Source organism: Bactrocera oleae, chromosome 5 (assembly GCF_042242935.1).
Source record: "Bactrocera oleae isolate idBacOlea1 chromosome 5, idBacOlea1, whole genome shotgun sequence".
In the NCBI taxonomy this organism is placed as follows: Eukaryota; Metazoa; Arthropoda; class Insecta; order Diptera; family Tephritidae; genus Bactrocera; species Bactrocera oleae.
In genome coordinates this window covers 469,064-488,063 of record NC_091539.1, presented here as the reverse complement: position 1 = coordinate 488,063, position 19,000 = coordinate 469,064, and the positions used below count along the sequence as shown (strand labels likewise).

Below are 19,000 nucleotides of genomic sequence, written 5' to 3'. Positions count from 1 at the left end.
AACGACCTCAAGTGCTAATAACAATGCCGCGAATCTTGTTGTGTAACAACAACAAACCTGAAACAAACATACGAATTAATCAAAAATTGAAGATGCACTCGAACTGCAAATAAATAGCCGAATCGAAGTGAATTAGTGTAAATTACGCACTTGACTGAACAATTTTACAATTAGAAATTAACAAACGTCAATGCCTAATGGCAATTTGTTATATATATGAGTACTTGCTAATACAACAATCTATACTTGAAGTGGGTGTGACGTCGATTTCGCGGTTCAGCGCTGTGGCGAACACTCGTTCGTCGGTTATTGTGGCCGGCATGCTCCACATACGACGTGAAGTGGCGACGTGGTGACTGGCGCATTCCTCTCATAAAGATATCGGTTAAAACTAAAATAGAACATGAGTTATGCAATTAGCGCTCATATCACAGTGGAGTCGTAAGCGCCGAAAGCTCAATGGCAGGCCAACAAAAGCATTACAAATTGCTACCGTCCATGCGACGGCGGCTTAGCGCACAGCGAACTCATAAAAAAACACGATTTTTACACGGCAATAGCACTAATTGAATTCTAACATAATAATAAATATTTTTTGTACTAAAAATCAACACAAAAACCACTTTAAAGCCACTGCGCTGAGCGTGCAATCATCAAGCACAACACTAAATCCACACTACGGCCGCACAAACTGCTGAAACATAGAGAAAAAAATTGCAAAAAAAAACGCTGTGGAATTGAAAGCAAAAACAACGACAACAACATTACAATCGCGTTGTGACGTCAATACGAACCATGGAAAATTAACAACTAAATTGTCGATGGTGCGAAACAAGCGCTAGCGGCAACAAAACCGCATCAAGCATGACAAGCGTTAAATTTTCGAAAACTGCTGAAAACAACAACAAGAACGCGCTGCAAAAAAGTGCTATGCGCATGAACGTAAACAAAGGGGGCAATGAATATGAAATAAAATTATTAAAAACAAAAAAAAAATCAGCAAAATTAATTTAATAAATAAAGAACAACAAAGGCAATGCTTAAACCAGTTTTTTGGACGAACAATGGCAACAACAAGTCACAGAACGCTATTCGCATAAAAAGCCAGACATCTTAATGCAGCACACACACACACAAAATAAATTTATATTTTGATTTGCGATTAAAAAAACTCTAGAGTTGATTAGTTGGTCTTAGCGACGCTTGGTATAATTGCACTTATTGCAAAGTGGTTGTAGCTAGTTTCATACAGCAGTATAAGCAAGCTAGTCACGGAACTCAACATTACAGCATACTTAGTGCTTCCACACACAGCGCTTAAAGAAATCTTAACGACAATTTTTGAAGATATTGCAGAATTTCATTTTTGCTATTTCTTCTCTGAAGACACCAGTCGATTTATGATAAAATACATAAAAAGTAAGATATACTCTAATATACATAAAACAAACCCAAACCGTTGAAAATAGTTAACACCGATTTCTCAGCGCTCTCTCAACTTTTGTAAGCAAGTTATTTGCACTCGAACCTCGAGTCTAGGCGATACGATACGTACCAAATAGTAGCGAATCACACTAACTTCATGTTTTCTTTTTGTTGGCTTGAAGGCGCATAAGGCACCGGAGTGGTAAAGAAGAATATGATGACTCTGCACTCAATTTAAGGATTATAATATACTCTTCCTTTTACTTAAGTATATACTTTGCTTTCTCCCCCTCTCTCTCTCTCTCTTAAATATGTTCACATTTTATATTATGTTCCAACCAAAAATTTGAAGTGATTAAATTACATTTATAAAACTAGCTTTTTGAGCTTTTAGTCGATCGAAGCTGTGGCATTTTTTCTCGCCACAACTCTATTAGATCGGACTCGGCAGCCTCACTCTACATAACTTTCCTTTTATTGATACTATTTTCTGCTATTTTCACTTATTTACTTGTTATTGTTTAAATATTTTACTTTTTATTTTATTTGTTTGTTATTTTCCCTACTGACAAACTGATGGCGCTAAATCAGACTACCATAGGGAGATTTCGCGTAGCTTTGCTTCAAATCTCCTCGGTTACAAGATTAACAATTTTTGTATGGTGAAATCTTGCTAAATCTAGTAGATAAGTGAGATAATCTACTCAACAACCCAAATTTCGTGTCGGTCGGAACTTGGTATTAACTTTTCACACTGTCCTGGTTTAGGGAAATCAATTTCACATTTCAATCCTAAATATGATATTTGAGTTAGAAATTACTTTCGGGTCCAAAAAATCTCTGTACATCATTGGTCACTCTTTCGAGAGCGGAGAAAGACGCCAATTCATTGTAACCAAATATTTCTGGTGTATTTACAATGAAGAAATATATTTACCTTTCCGATTTTTTTTTTGCCGAAATTCCCAAACAGAATCGGTCAATCACTTTGACCTTTCTCTCCCTGTTTATCGTGCTCTCAAAACATTATAAATTTAACGAGAATCCCGGCCCTATCATAAATTCTGTCAATCGTGGTTCCCCTCATATCAATGCAATGCTTAGGTTTCCATGACGTCAATAGACCAAAGTGTAAACAACCGTTGTACAGAAATAGCCACACACAACAAAGGGGCACTCTAATCAGCGGCGATATAATACTCGTACAGCTGTCACTTATCAGCACCCTCCACCGCTATAACCTTTATTTACAGCAACAATAAAAGTGTTGGCTTCACACCACAACAACGGCTGAGCGCAAGGTGGTTGCACGGCGACGGAAGCTTTATTGATGATTATCGCCGCCGCACACAATTGCAACAACTGCCAAGCAGCGCGAACAGCAACACCTTCAGTTATCGTCGCCAACATCGGCAATTACAAAACCGCACACACACACACATAAAACACAGCAGTTTGTCAGGCGACACGGCGTATACGCGATCTTGATGATCTTTTGAACGAATCTACTGCTTGCGTTTGGAAGCATTTGCATTTAAATGGAGTATATGGCCATATAAATGGAATGTTTATGCTTCAAGGTCAAATCGTAAATTCATTTGTAATTCGTTGCACGACGCTCGCTTTATCGCACTTGTGAAGCAACTCGACGTTACACCAACTCATTTGTGTGATTAGATTAACCGCGAGTTGGCGCACAAGCGCGGAGCAGTGCGGTGTAGCAGAGGTAGTTGTGGTAATTTTTATTATTATTGCATTTGGTGTTTGTGCCATTGACGTCACTCTAAGTTTGACGCTCGTTAGCGGTATGATATATTGCTATGCTCTGAGCTGTTATTGTTGTTGTATACAAGTTGACTCCCCTTAATGGTGCTTCATATTGACATGAATTGATAACTGCAGAGCTATTAATATTGGCGGTTAGAGGTTTCTAAGTTTTCGTGCTGGATTTCGTGTTTATCAAATAATTATTGATATTGTTAATTTATATTGATTAGAACATTCATCAAAAACTTTACGGCAGCTCCTTAGCTCTGAAATGTTCACAGCTTCGCATACTTCAGTTTTGAAAAGAAGATCGATTATTCAACGCAAGATTAGTGTTTCACAGCCACAATAAATCCAATCTATCTAGCTATTAAGCTGCTAACTGAATACTGAAAGCTAACGGGTGATCTAAGTAGAGGTACTTTTTTCAATAGTCTTTTTTTGACAGATTACGCATGAGTCGTGTCAATCATACAATCAGACGAGAGGCAGCAACAAGTTCTTCCACTTTTAATGCTAGCATAGTAAAGTTATTAACCAAATCGGCAGTTTTATAAATTTTCAGACTTTTGAGGAATATTATTGAGTTGCCGGTTTTTGGCCTCGAAGAAACGGACCCAGTGCAATTCCGTTTTCTCAGACTTCGCTTGACTGTCGTGTTAACGTTCTTAGCGAAAGCCAATGTATACAAAATGTCATATAGGGAGGTTATAGTAAGCGGTTCTCACTAAGAATTTTCGACCGCTTTCTTGGAAGACCACTTAATAACCTGAGCACCCCTTATGCCACATCAACACCAAATGAAATCTAAACTATCGTCAGATTATGTGGTTCGCACAGTGGTTGTGTTGACTCGTTTTGAGCCTACAAATCTTTTTCGCGCAAATAAGCAACCAGCCAATTTGTAGCACATAATTATAGTGAGTGGATCAGTCAAGCAGTCGGTGTGTATTTGCAATTTCTTATTCCGCGAACTGTCATCAAGTTATCGGCAAGCTATAGCACACTGCTCATTTCCCTACATATTTCGTATCTTGCAGTGCGATTCAGCGATGATGACGTCAATTACATACCATAAACGATAAAAGAGAAGAAGTAGGCAGACCAATGGGCTATAGCACGTAACGTTTATCTCAACAACAAGTTTTCCGGACCGCAAAAATCCAAATAAACCGCTTATCACAACTTATGAAATTAAAAAGAAAATAAATTGCGAAATTAACTCCAGCACAATTAAGATCAAACAACAAGTCGCGCTGAAATTCGCCGTAAAAAGCTCGCTGAGACTTGTTTACAGGCTGTCAACTAGCAGACAGCACGCTACGGACGACGGTTGGGGGCAACAGTCAAATTTGCGAAATTAAAGACGTCAGCGCAGACTTCATGTGCATGACTTAGTGGCTACATATGTACTGTACTTGTGTTCTCGGAGTGCCGGGCATTAGCTGAACTCGCATACTTTTAATGACAAGCAATTGTTCGACAGGCAACCGTCGTCGCGTCTTTAATCCGTACGCTATTGTAAGCGCATGATCTACCATGTTGCGCAAGTATTGCTTGGCACAAAAAGCAACTGACAAAGCGTCTGGGCTTATCGAGTAATCCATTGAAATGTGACGCCTGCAGGCTGAGCGGTGCCACTTGTATTTATTTATTTACATTCGCGAACATTTTGTCTTCGATGTCACTTACATTGTGAGCATTAGCAGCTTTCTCGTTATACGCCGCTTTATGCATGAATGCATGAACACACCCTTTGCCCGCCGTAAGCGTAACGGCTGTCGCCATTTGTCAGCCACTGTCGAACGCGCGCATATGCCTGTCATTGTGCGTGTATGTGTGTGTATGCTGAGCACTCACGTTTGCGATTGCTAACGCAGTCGTCCGCCACTTAGGCGGTCAGTGGGAGGTGTGTATGCTCATGCGCGTCACACTAATTGCTGTCGAAATCTTTTGCACAGCGCGACTGACGTCAAAGCGGTCGCACTCACAATTCGGCGCGCCGTCTTGGCCACGTAGCTACACCATGCAGGGATTTAAGTTTTCAATTCGCATTGGCAATTTCGCAATGTTTTGCTGACGGTTGGCGTGTCTAATTGAATGCCTGTGCGCATCAGCGAATCATGTGTCAAATATAAAAAGCGAAATATGATTAACGCTAATTAAACTACGCTCATAAATATCGCAATTGGTTGGATTTGTTATTATGCGATAAAAGATGTATAAATAAACGTTTTACTGATATGGCAGCGCTATGATTAGCGGACGTTGTGCACTGAAGTGCCACAAACGGCGCATATACGACGCGGCCTGCCTATTTTTCCACAGTTTATGAGCGCTATTTTGGTCGAAAAACTAATCAAACCTTATCAGCGCCGCTAGCATAGTCATCGAGTCATAAAAGTCGCGCAGCTGTCACATAAAAACAACACTTGCGCTTGCTATTATTAATTTCATGTACCTGTTGCGCCTAACCCGCCAGCCAGTCAAACGCTTACAGTGCAACAAAATGCACGACAAGCGAAGTTCGACAGGTGTTGCAAAGCGGCATTTAGTTGCAAATAAGCGGAGTGTATGCTATGCTCAATAGAGTATCAGTTTCAGTTAAACATTTCGCCAGGCGCAGCTACGCAACATATTTGTGAAAGCAGACACTCCAAGAAGCCGTTATCAAAGCATGCATATGTGCCGATTACACCCAGCAAAGGTCTCTGCAGTCATATTTACTTACGACCGCTGCAATAACAATACCACCAACCACCGCCCTGCTCACTAACAAGCACCAAGCTTACAAACGCTTTATTAGTTGACTTCTCCCCACTGCACACTCCGCATTTAATTAACAAACAGTTTTTGGCACCGTTATTTATTAGCTTTGTTGCAATTACTTAAAAATGCTTAATTTTTCATTTACCAAAATTGTCTTATGTTCATAATTATCAACTAGTAAGATATACAATTGGTGAATACCAAGATGGCAGGATGAAAGAGTGAGATAAGAAAATGAAACATTTCAAAAATGAGTGATGATGAGAAATATGCGATGATAACGGTTGGGTATGACAACAGCGATATCTTTCAGTTCCAGTGAACTGCCTCAGACTGTGACAGGTTCCATACAAACACACACGTGCTTTCAAGCATATAGCCCAGTAAATATTTGCTAATTTGCAAAGGTAGCGCCATAAATGAGTTTTATGTATGTATGTAGGTACATATATATGTATGTATGTTTACGTACACGTAAACATAAGAGTTACTTTCATGCGCTGCGCCGCGCACTAAATCATAGCGGCAATATAAGTAGATAATTTTAAAAAATAATTTCATATATATGTGTATGTGTGTATGTATGTTTATATGCGTCTGTGTGTCGGAAAAGCAAATAATAATAAAAACAAAAATGGGTTAAAATGCCTCAACGATAAGATAAATTAAATTAAAGCTGCATTCCTTTCACGTCCCACCGCCCATATGACACTGGGAAATTAGACTAATGTCACTTAGACTTACGGAATAGCACTCAGACTACATGCACAATTTCCATTACTTATACGCGTAAACACGCTCATACGGAGTCTACACAAGTGTTTATATAATTTATAGTTAAACACTAAATCTTAATAATGTTACAACAGTTCTTTGGGAAATATAGTTTAGAATACTTTAGGTTTGCTGAGATTTTGTTTGGCCGTGCGGCTTCAGTAGGGCGCCTTTTCGCCCAAGTTCGCACCCAACGGCACCACCAAACCTACCTTCTTAACTGCTGGCTTCGTGCTCAGGTGCTGTGCGGCCAGTAGTTCGGACAGGTCTTTGCCTGTTTGTTGTGGATCTTCGGGAATGCTGAATGACTCCTCGTCAGCGCTGGCTGAATATGTCGAACAGTCGCTTGTTTTACGGTCTAAAGCGGTACGTACACCGTTTACGTAGCACTCAGCGCCGTCTAATGCGGATATCGTTGAGCCGCAGTAGTATAGGTTGCTGCAGGAGGAGGAAGCGCTCACATCCGATTCGCCTTCACCTTCGTTAGCGGTGTCCAGTGAGGAATGTCGTCGTCGCATACGCTGTGCGCGAAAGTATTCAATTTCTTCGAGCGTAATGCCGCACATGATTTCATCGGAATAATCCGACACAACTACGGAGGGCGTGCGTACAAAACGCCTACCACCCGGAAACTCAGTAGTGGCAGTGTCACTAGCGCAACTCTGTGCTGACTCGCGTCGCGAACATGGCTGTGACGGTGCTAAAGAACGCGGGTCTTCCGGTAGCTCTACGACGCGTTCCTCCAACAACACCTTGCTGGGCACCGTAGCCTGGGCTGGTGGATTGTTGATAGTTGGTGGTAGCTCGATGATCGTGTTGTCTGGCAGTGCGGTGGGTTCTGCTAGTGGCAAAAGCGCCGGTCGCAGTGGCAAATCCGTAACGGTGAGTGTCATTCTTCGCTGTTGTGGGCCGACAGGTGGCTGTGCGGGTGTTGTGTCCATTGACTCGTCAACGTCCAAACCGAGCGCCGAATCACTGCTGGCAGAGCGTGCCACTTTATCCTTGCGCTTTGCTTGCCCCACCGCTGAAGTGGTGTGCGCGGACTCGTTGTCCTCATTGTCTGATGAGTAAGGACTCTGCCCAAGGTTGCAGCCCTCGTCCGAGAGTGGACTGTTGCGCTGCTCCAATCTGTCTGGCTTCAAGGACAACATGTTGCTGTCGCCTGTCTCGCTGGTTTTGTTGGGTTGCACTATCATTTTCCTAGCGAAGCTCGTTGACTGACTTTCGAATTTTTGTACTAAGTCTTCCACACGTGGAAATGCACCGCCTGTATCAATCAAGCCGTGATGCGTGTGTGCCAAGGGGTAAGACGTCCTTATCGCGTTTTGTTTTTCAAATTTTTTCTTTAAATCGAATTTGCGTCTCGCCACTAAAGATGTAGCTGAGTGAATTTCGGCTGTGTTCACGGCTATCGTTGGTACTTCAATGTGTGGATCAAGTTGGTGAACTGCGTTCAACTGTGATTGTTGAAAATGCTCCTGCTTTTTACACGATATGCCACAATCATTAATTAGTGTCGATGATTGGGTTAAACGTTTGACTGTTTGAGCTTGCGATTCGAAATCTCTAAAAAATTCCGACTTCAGTTTGGCCTTTCGCGCTGCCAAATTCAGTGCCCTTATTATATCCTTACTATTGTTGTTGGTGCTTGTGTCTGCGCGTGCTCTTGTCTTACAAGCAGGATCATACTCCGAGTTGACTAAACTGACAACTGCAGGCCACTTGTTGCTCGATACGTTTACTTCACTTGTTCTGCCGTTGTATTCGCTTAGGTTGATGTTGTTGCTGTTAAACGTACACTGCTTTGCTTCTGATGTCGTAGTGCTCGCTTCAACTTTTCTCTGATTACTAACATTCGTTAGCGCAACCAGCGGACATTTATTTTCAGTGAATTTTGATTTCGCATCTACCGCCGACAACACCCCTTTCACCTGTTCGTCTCCCATTTTCGACGGCGACGTCAAACGAGCTGCCGATTGTGTTCGTCGTGTAATAGACGAATGCGCAACTTCCCGTGCCGTCGCCACTGCTGCCACCGGCGTTTGTTCATTCGTCGTTATTGTAGTCGCCATCGTCACCGCATGTGTCATTGTAGTGGTGCTTGCTTTACTCTGTTTTTCCTTCGTTAATTGGCTTACCGCTAACGCTCCGCACGTCGCTCGCGTTTTTATCGTTGTTGTATGTGAACACGACGGTCGCGTAACTGTCAATGCCGCCGTGCGCGTTTCTGTTGTGGCTATTTTCGTATCCGTGGCTTCCCTTACCGTTTTATTTGCGTCTATTGCCTCTCTTGTGGCATAAATAGCACTTAGTATAGGCGCTGAGTGTAACGAGAGCTCTTCGCCAACAATGTCAGTCCAACCGAGCATGTCATCCGTGATCGCTGCTCCGCACGCATCGTCTACCGCTCTGTCAATTAGATCACAATGCTCATTCAAGGTGATGGCATGCAACGAGGCTGGTGGAATGTGCGCGGAAGTAAGTGCTTCGCTCGCCACACAATGAGCCAAAGAATCGGATGTGCTACCGGTAAATGTGGCTGTCATTTGAGTATCAACGCTGGTTTTTGCCGCAAAGCTCGTTTGTGTGGATCTCTGAGTTACACGCGCGTTTTTCTTACGAATATAGGCGTCTGAAGCTATTGCGGTGGCAGTTGGGTTAGTTGTAGTAGTTCCAGTGCTTCGACGACTGTTGTGGCTGCCCATTCTTCGCGCCAACAAAGGCTGGAATTTAGCATGTAGTTTGTCAGCCACTTGGTTACGCTTATCGCTGATATTGTTTTTCTTGTTTGTCGGTAATTTGCTCATTCTTTTTGATTGGGTGCGTACGCACTCAGCAATTCGTTTTGCTTTTGAACGCTTCTCTGCGTATAGTGTTCAAGGGGGCTTGCAGTCGACATACACTGTTTGCAATTCACATTGGCTGCACAACGCCAAATGACGTCAAGACACAAGACTACATGACGCAAATGTCAGCGATTAGCTGTGACCAAGCCATGTCAGCGTTGTTTTTTTTTTTTTGTTCTTCACTGTGCGCAGATATCTTTGTTATTATTGTTGTTAATAATGGGCATTTTCACAATCGTGCAGCCACTGACGCAGAAAAGACCATCGACCGCAGCTGCTAAACGCTGCTGACGCACGGCAGTCACCAGACAATTAGACGCTTAACGCGCGCGGTGATCGATAGTATATGCTGGGACTTGAGAAATTTACGAAGTTTAGCCGCGCGAGTATAATAATCACCTGCGTCGTTGTCTGCTCACATTCACTTTAAGCTAACACTTAATTAAAAGGATTTTTCGGTATAAACGTTAATTTTTTGCTAATTAGCATGAAATTGTTATGACGCTGTACGGAGTGCTATGAGTAGTACGCTGCGCGAGACCTATGATACACGATGACACGAAACTGATTCTACGTTCACACGCTGACGCTGAGAATGAGTAATTCGCGCAGATCAATACGTTTTACAAACACTTCTTGGAACGCGAACTATGCGCTTAAAGTGTGGCGTGCGTCACTTGACAGCCTCAGATACACTCATATGCGACAGCAGCACCTGTTAATCTGGATGAAGCTACAGGCGCATGAGCTAGCGCACACAGATATATACACACTTATGTTTATGAACGCGTCAGTTCAGTTTAACGCGTCGATCGCTGCACTGATCGCGTCAATATCGCGCCTCGCCTGCGCGCCAGCGGTTGATCTTACCGCGTACAGGAGCTATATTCACAAGCGCCGCTCCAGCTGTTTGACGCGCGCGTATTACGACAAGCTCACTATCGCGCTATGTACGGTGCGATCGCGTTGTAATTTTGCGCACATTATTTTCACCTTGGCTGATCGTTTTATAGCGCTTTACAAATACCTCCCCCTGCACCAGCCAACGCGTTTTCATTAGACGTAGTCGCGAACAGCGCCTGCAAATAGAAATGGAAATGGCAATAGCGATTAATTGTAGGGAAAAGGTGCGACGTGTTTGGGTTGCGTCGCCACAACCATTCAAATTGAGGATCGTAAATTCATAAAAATATTGAAAACAACATATTATCTAATTCTTTATTAGCGCTTGCCTATGACTTGCATTCAGCAGCTTTCGTCTGTTTTGGCTTGAAATCGTGTTTTTGTTTTATTTTTGTGTTTACTGTGTTCACACTGAACAACAATAAAGCCAAAGTTGCTGTTGTTCAGTGTGAGCTTTATCGTGATCATTATCTACCGGCAATTATAAGCTTTCGCTGCTACGCTACAGTAATGTAATTAACGTTTATCGCCTGAGTTTTTTTTTATTGTTTTTTTTTTTTGCTTTTTGTTCATTTTTTACAAGCCAACCTACTGACGCACATCGTATTTTTTGTGCTTCAACCCTTTTTTCATTCATTCACAAGTCGAATTCTGCGGTCACTTTAATTTAATTTTGTTATTTTATTAGCCGCTTTAGTATTAAATAGTTATTGTTGTTCTAAATTTATATTAATATAGTATGTAGTATATGTGTTGTTGTTCTGCGTGTTCTATGTGTTCTATCATATATCAATTTCACCTCAACGCCAAAGCAAATCGTGAAAATGAATTCTCAGTATTGCCGGCCGCAGAACAACAGCCACAGCCGCTCACCATTCACGCAGTCGCCGTAGATTTGTGGACTCATGATAATACAACTGATAAAATTTTAGGCTGTGGGCTAATGTTGTCAACCAACCGCAAACATGGCATGTATTATTAGCTCCAGAATAATCTTTGATAATTTCGCCACAATGAGATTTGTTGTGGTGAAAATGCGTATGCTTAAGACTACGAATTATATTTGTTTGTATCTGACTTTATCACTTTACGACATGGAAAATTTCGTGTGTTTATCTGCTTTTTCCGCGATTGAGCAATAATTAAACCTCATAGCACATAAAATCATTCATTAAATTAAAAAAAGGCAAGTCACTATCGCTTTATAATTATCTGCTAAGCCTATAAGTCTTTTTGGTATGCAAACTCTCAGCTACCTAAGAGCGCCTGAGTATCAGCTTCGAAGTATGTTTTTTTCACTTAAATTTTCCAACTTAAATACTCTCACAGCTGTCAATACTCTCACATGCTGAGGCAGCATCTGCGCATTTGCATAAACCATGTGGCTCGTCATAATTATTTGCATACCGAAATATGCGGATAATCTTCAAGGAGCAGATCAAGGAGGCGAACTTGAGCTCAAACTATGTTCTCAGTGCTCTCCACTTAAGCGACACAACTCAGCTGGTAGGTTTGTTGGACTAACACGCTTAACTACATGGTTGAAAGATCCATAGAGCTATGGCACGACAGTAAACGTCAGGGAAGCCTTTTAATAGCATGAAAATGTTGCTTATAACGTGAATGGAATTGACGGTATTTCTGCATCGCTGAGGACGTTATTTGAAAGCTTAGTGTACTTCTTATAGGAACTCATTATTAAACTAATGTAATATAAATTCCTTTCATTGCATTAAGTTCATGGAACTGGAATTTAAGGGTTTGATTAAGAAGAGAGAGAGAGAGAGACATAGAGAGATAGAGAATCACATTAAAAACCCACCCACGCTAAATACCTATTTGGAAGAACTTCACTGTTCACTCCGTTAGGTATAGGTTATGGCAGTGCCCTCCGATAACCTCTTGTTCTACAAATATTTCTTATAACGCAGAATATCGTTGACACGGATGATGTCATAAGCAAGAATATATGAATATATGTATGCATGTCAGCATGTAAAATTTGTGTCATTATTAACCGGAACGTTAATTAATGACTTTCATTTCATTTCGCGCAATTTAATTGCAAAACCGTTTGCATTTTGTGTACGTACAAATATTTTTAATAAGCAATCAAATAAATTCTACGCAAAACACAAACAGCAAAGCAATTATAAACGATTTCCTTTTCTTTTTTATTTTGTGTATGTGTGTATGTGTGTGTTTTTCTTATTGACTTGTTAAGCTGAAAGTGAATTAGCCGCTGAGCGGTCTTACAGGTTCACCTTGCGGCTGACCCACTGCCACCAACAAAGCTGCCTCGCGATCAAGCAATTAAGCTCCTTCGATGAGTAGTTGTATTAAAATTTCATTACTTTTTTAAGTTTTGCATTTTACACAGCAAAGAGTGCGAATAATGCGTAATTGCTGCATTGACAGTTCACAGAATTAACAGCGCCATTTCCCCAACAGCTGTCACTTTGAATATTTATCACGGATTTTACATATGCCAGTGGCACACGGCTGGTTTGTTGAGCCTTTGAAGGCACCACTTAACGAAATGAATGCAAAAAAATAAATGTCAAAAGCTCGTCACGCTGTCAAGAATGTTACTTAGCAATTCGCTTTGGTGTCAAATCGACTTAAGTCACGCTCAGCATGCCGATCTTGATGGGAAACTAGAAACAGGTCCAGCAGATTGGTCGAAGCTTCTCTAAGCACTTCACGTCACTCTCAAACACAAATATTTCTGTTTGAAAAATCTAACCGAACAGAAGTCATTGCGATTTCAGCCACTCAATCATAAGCGTAAGCCTGTGACCCCACTAAATGAGGTTGGATATGTGTCAAAGGCGAATCTGACAGCCAACTAATAAATCCAAAGTGAAATGTTTAGTAATGAGTGTGCTCACATTTATGAATTTATTTTTAAGGGTGCTTGAGAGTTACAAGGCTTAAACACTTTGAGAGAATTCACTATTCGGTAGCAGAAATATGCCGCACCAAATATCGATCGATATTCAAGAAGTTTCGTGAGACTATTTGTCGTTTAAAAATACTTTTTTTTTCAAAAATGACTGACACTTCAAACAGCTCTCGTAGACTTGGCAATTGACGGCATATTTTTGAAGTGAGATAATATTTTTCTAAGCAAAGGGCAACGATAACTTTTCCATGGGCACGTAGGCACAGCAAGACGTCGTACGAGAGCCTTTTATCAATAAGATAAAATTCTTATCAATAGTATATGTTTCCTCTGTATGTATATATAGTAGACGCGTGCAAGCACATGATTACAAATCAACTAGTAGTAGGGGAAATCCGTTACGTTGGCTACAAGGGAGCGGTTATGAATGCGTAAAAATACTATTTATTATTTATTTGTGGGTGTATCTTTTATTTGCTGATATTTATCTTTTTATTATTATATGCATTTATTTAACTTTAGTATATTTGCCATAAATCAGCAGTGCACATGTGTCTTGTGACTCGCTGGTGCGAAATGCCTGTGGTAATTGCTCAGCTAAAGCAGAAATTCGCAAGCGTCAACAGGCTTTAGTAAAACTACAGCATTTTTTTCGCAAGCGTATGTGTTATGTATGCGGTTTATGGCGAAAAATTCCGATTTATTACTCATGATAAGTTTTCCGAGGAAATGAATATGGGGATCATATGCAATTAAGTTTACGACTAGCTATTTGCATAATTAAGTGCATCAACCAAGCGAAAAGCCGAAAATAATTATAAAAAAAATATTTAAAATGATGAAATATGGTCGATAAATAGACGTACGAATAACTCGTAGTTGTAATCAAGTGTCGCCAAGCGTTAAAAATAATTAATTATGATGAGTGAGTTAGCCAGTTGTGGCTCGGGGTTATATGGATGCGGCTTGTGAACGCCGTAATCATCACGTAAGCTAGCGAATGCTTTATGTCGCTGAGAGTAGATGTCATCAGTTGTGAAGTGCTTTTATCAGTATTTCATGCATTACAGTCAGCCAGTTCAAGAGTATTGACTACAACACTTGCGTATGAATGCCCTGCGATTTCGAGCTGACTGCGTGGTACTTTACAAAGTTTGACGAATTATAACTAGCTTGTAACGAAACACGAACTATGAAAAAGCCCTAAGATGTCAGAGTCAGCGCTTGCCTGTTTCTTCATACAACAGCATTAACCTAGTGAAATAGTAGCCAAAAGCAAATTTCACAATAACATAAAGTTTTTACCAATCTAAAAAGTCCGGTTCAAATTTGATCTTGCGTGTACGTACTCGTATGCTTTAACGTTTTGCTTAACAGCGGATTTTTGCACGGATGAACGCTTTTTGTCAGTAAAAAGTATTCGATTTTCATTATTCTGATAGTGTTGCTTTGAAAGAATGTCTTTTTTATCCAAACTGGCAATGTCATCGGCACTGAGATTAATACAGTTCGTATAAAAGTCAACGTTTTGGAACAATTAGTTCTATTATAACAAAGAGAATCATGAAGCTTTTGTTGAACAATATGAGTTTTTGTTTTGTTGGAAAAATAAGCGCATATGGCGGCAAGTACACACGCACAGCTTTATGTGCATATATATATATATATATATATGTATAAAGACATGTAAAATATGCGACTGCGTCACAGCCACAAACTGGCAGCTCAGCCTAGCAACGAGTGTAGAATACTCATAAGTTTTGAACAACCGTCAACTAATGAAACATATGTAAACAGTATAAGACACGGCTTGAGCGCTATGAAACGTGTGCTGAGCGTGTAACGCATATCAGCGGTTTTTATGCAGCAGTTTTGGCCAAGACGCGCATGTTTGAGGCACAGTCATATATTTCACGAGTGTAGTACACTTTGTGAATTTCAAACAATCGTTAAGTACAAATTTCATCGGAATGCAAAGATCTACGTCACTAAAATCCCCGAAATATAGCAAAAACTACGTCAATGTTTACAATCACATTGGCGTGCTTTTGCCGTTAGATACGCTTATGAAGACTCATACTCTAATTTAGGAAACAATAAATTATAATACACAATCATTGCGAAATTATTATGGTATTTATATATTTGTGAATATATACATACGTACCTACATACAGGTTGGTTGAAAAGTTTCTGCGCTCGAAATGAATAAATACTGTTTTTGGCATGAAATATATTTTTTTATTCAATATAATCTCCCTTAACATACACAATACACTTATTCCAATGATCCTCCAATATTTTTATGCCATCTTTATGATGACTTTCCGGAAGCTCTGCATTCATTAGACGAAAAACGCTTTCCACGAAGGAATTTTTTCAGGTTTCTGAAGAGGTAGTAGTTGCTGTTAGCCAAATCTGGTGAATACGGTGGCTGCTCAAGCAGTTCGTACTTTAATTCGTTGAATTTTGTCATTGTTAAAACTCTCCTCTGTGAGCAGGTGCATTGTCTTGTTGAAAAATGATTTTTTTGTGCAGCAAACCAGTTCTTTTTTCACGAATTTTTTCATCCAGCTGATCCAAAAAGCTGCTATAATATTCAGAATTCATTTTTTCACCTTTCTGCAGACAATCAATCAACAAAATTCCTTTTGCATCCCAAAAATCTGATGCCATAACCTTCTTTGCTGATCGTTTTGACTTCACCTGCTTTGAAGCTGAACAATCAGGATCGTCTTCAAGCCTAGTACGACCACGTTTAAGTTCACCATACCAAAATTAAACGGTGCGTTTTGCAGGTGAGGACTCCTTATACACTTCTAACAGTTGTTCATAAATTTCCTTTGCTTTTAAAACAAAGAATCTAATCACTGCGCGTTATTCAATTTTTTCCATATTAAAAATATACGCTGACACGTCAACTTCAAATGGCTTGTAAACAAAGAATTAATCTTTAACTAACGCAAAATCTTACTTACGCTGAAATTGAGTCTGCATTACAACTCTCTACCACAGCAAACGTTCATTCCAACGCACTGAAGTTAAAGCTTTATATATATTATATAAATAAAGATGAGTTTTGCAGTTTCGGCGACTTTTGCTACAGAACAAGTATCCCTTAGCCGTTCACCACAAAAAAACAAGAAAATTCCTATAAATAGGTATAAAGACCTAATTGCCAATAGCTATAAGTGACAAACGTTCAAATCTAGCATAAATTTACCAAACAAATGCAATTCACCTACTCAGCTTGTTTATGAAAAAAAAACTTTAAATTATGCAATTAGCAAGCAAAATGTCAGCAAATTTAAATAGAAGCCACAGCTCTCGTAAAACAAAGTACAATCTTTGTATGTTTAAACGCAAATACTTTCACTAAATATAACATGTGTATGCTAATGAAATACATATGTACATATGTATGTGTCGGTTTAAATACGACAAAAAATTTATGTACGCACAAAGTACAGCGAAAACTACAACAAAAACATTGCTTGTAGCTATATTTGTTTTTGTTATTATTTTCGATGAAAAATATGTATGCACACATGTAACTGCTTACCTGTTCAGTCGGCACATATGCTGCTAGTTTTCACGAGGTTAAAGCCAATTGGAGTCTGCCGCGTGTAAGCGACACGCTGCGCTTATATTGTTTTAAATTATTAACGTGAGCACACTTACACAAACAACTACATACATATGTATGTATATTCACTAATATTATATACATATATGTATTAATGTAGCGATCGGTTTGTTTACACTAAAATATTTAACTTAATTATTACATTTTTATTTGTGCCAGCACATAAAATAACGCAAAGCGCGTCTACACCGATAACACTTAATAATAACACTACCGCCAGCGCTCATTTGACGCATCAGCACGACACTCGAACCGACGCGACACGTTTATGAAACAATACAACGCTGTAATGAGCCGATCAGTGAGCGCGCGTATTCACTATTTGCTAATGTGTAAATAAAATGGCTTTAACGCCTCAGCGGCGTGAGCTTAGCTTGAGGCGGCGTTTTGGCGAAAACTAATAGTACAACACTTAACAGTTTCAGGTGCAATAAGTAGGCTCAACTATGCAGTAGCAACAGCAATAAGAGCGCTTATTTATTGCACGAAGTTAAGCGCTGACGTAACGGAAGAGCGAATACCGCGCTCGCGTGCGACCGACCCATTTTTATAGAAGCGATTGTAACGGAAGAGTGCGCGCGCATGCGCACATATGTGGTACAGTAATGTACGTTATTAACAGGTGATCTTCAATTTGCTATTGATACTCGCTTACATATGCACATATACGTACATATATTTAAGTAGACATGCACGTTTGTACACTTGTCGTCTGTTTTATCTACTACTATTGCGGTTATCTCATTAAGTGCTAGTAAAACAATATTGTTTATTGTTGCTGTTGTTGTAGTGTTTGTAGCAATTGTTGTGGTTGGCAATGTTTCACTAAATTTTTAATTTACTTTTCACAGTTCTTCCCTTCTCACTAATACACGTACATACATACTTATAAGTTTATTTGGATTGGCATTTGCGGCTAAACTAATTATTATTATTCCACTTTTGTTGTTATTGCTAATTGGAGCGTGGTGATTGTAATGCGAGAGGACGCACGAACACTCGGATTTCACAAAATTGCTTTGATCTATGTTTGCTTATATGCATATGCGTATGTCAAACTGTGTTGAAGCTTTCAAGCACATGTGTGCGCGTTGCCATATGGAAATACTTGTCAACAGCATTGTTGCTATTTCTTCATTTCCCAGCACGCTGCGCCTAATCCCCTTAAATGTGATCGCAATATAAGTGCTGCTATGGCGCGCGACAGCGCAGGTTCTCAATGACGAGCAGCGTTGCTGCAAACGACCCATTGACACATTAACTAACACCAACAAACACTCACCAAACATGATTACATATACACACATGTTGGCGTGTTTGTGCACACCAGCATACATACATAATTATGTGGTAATGATCGCAACAAATTTAAGCTGATGCGGTCTCGCCAACAAAGTCGCTGGCTTGATTCGTAGTAGATCAGTGTGAGAACAGCAACAATTGCAATTAGCACGCTGTTGACAGCGTGTTTCACTTCGAAGCTCGCACCAGGCCGAGGTTAGTAACTGCGCGGCTTGCTTGTCTGCTCTGTGCATGTTTGCTGATGTGGTGTTTTGGGTTTTCATTTCATGGCGCACTGGTTGGAGAAGAACATAAATTTTTGAAAATATTGCCTGGTTTATCGTGACGGCGGCGTCAATAATACTACCGCACCAACGCAACAGCTACACACGGATAACACACGCGCACAGAAGGTGATCGAACGCGCGCAGCCGGTTGTGATGCAAAGCGGTTTGCATATGCTGACATAAAAACATGTGTATGTATGCATATATGTATGTATGTATGTAAGTGCAAACATATTTATCATTTGACGAGTTCAACGAGCAAATTAACGCAACGCATATGCTTTACAGCTGATTTCAATGAAATTATTTATTTAATTTTCTTACTTTGTTATCGCCAAACTTTCAATTTCCCCCTGAGCGACAGCAATACAAGCAACAAAAAAGCGCTCCCACGCAA

General features: G+C 40.2%; 1 protein-coding gene across 2 annotated transcripts in view; it reads right to left on the bottom strand.

The window, feature by feature from the left end:
• Positions 1-17,134, bottom strand: part of LOC138857456 (uncharacterized) — a 33,866-nt gene extending 16,732 nt beyond the window's left edge. Inside the window, exons 1-2 of one of the 2 annotated variants that reach the window (XM_070110108.1) lie at positions 16,952-17,134; positions 6,948-10,660 (exon numbers count right to left, since the gene is read on the bottom strand). In XM_070110108.1, the coding sequence (XP_069966209.1) occupies positions 6,948-9,542 (2,595 nt within the window). In that variant the 5' untranslated portion in view covers positions 9,543-10,660; positions 16,952-17,134. Of the gene's footprint in view, positions 1-6,042; positions 10,661-16,951 lie in introns of those variants that run through there. The other variant, XM_070110107.1, reaches the window with a different exon arrangement.
• Positions 17,135-19,000: the final 1,866 nt, after the last annotated feature.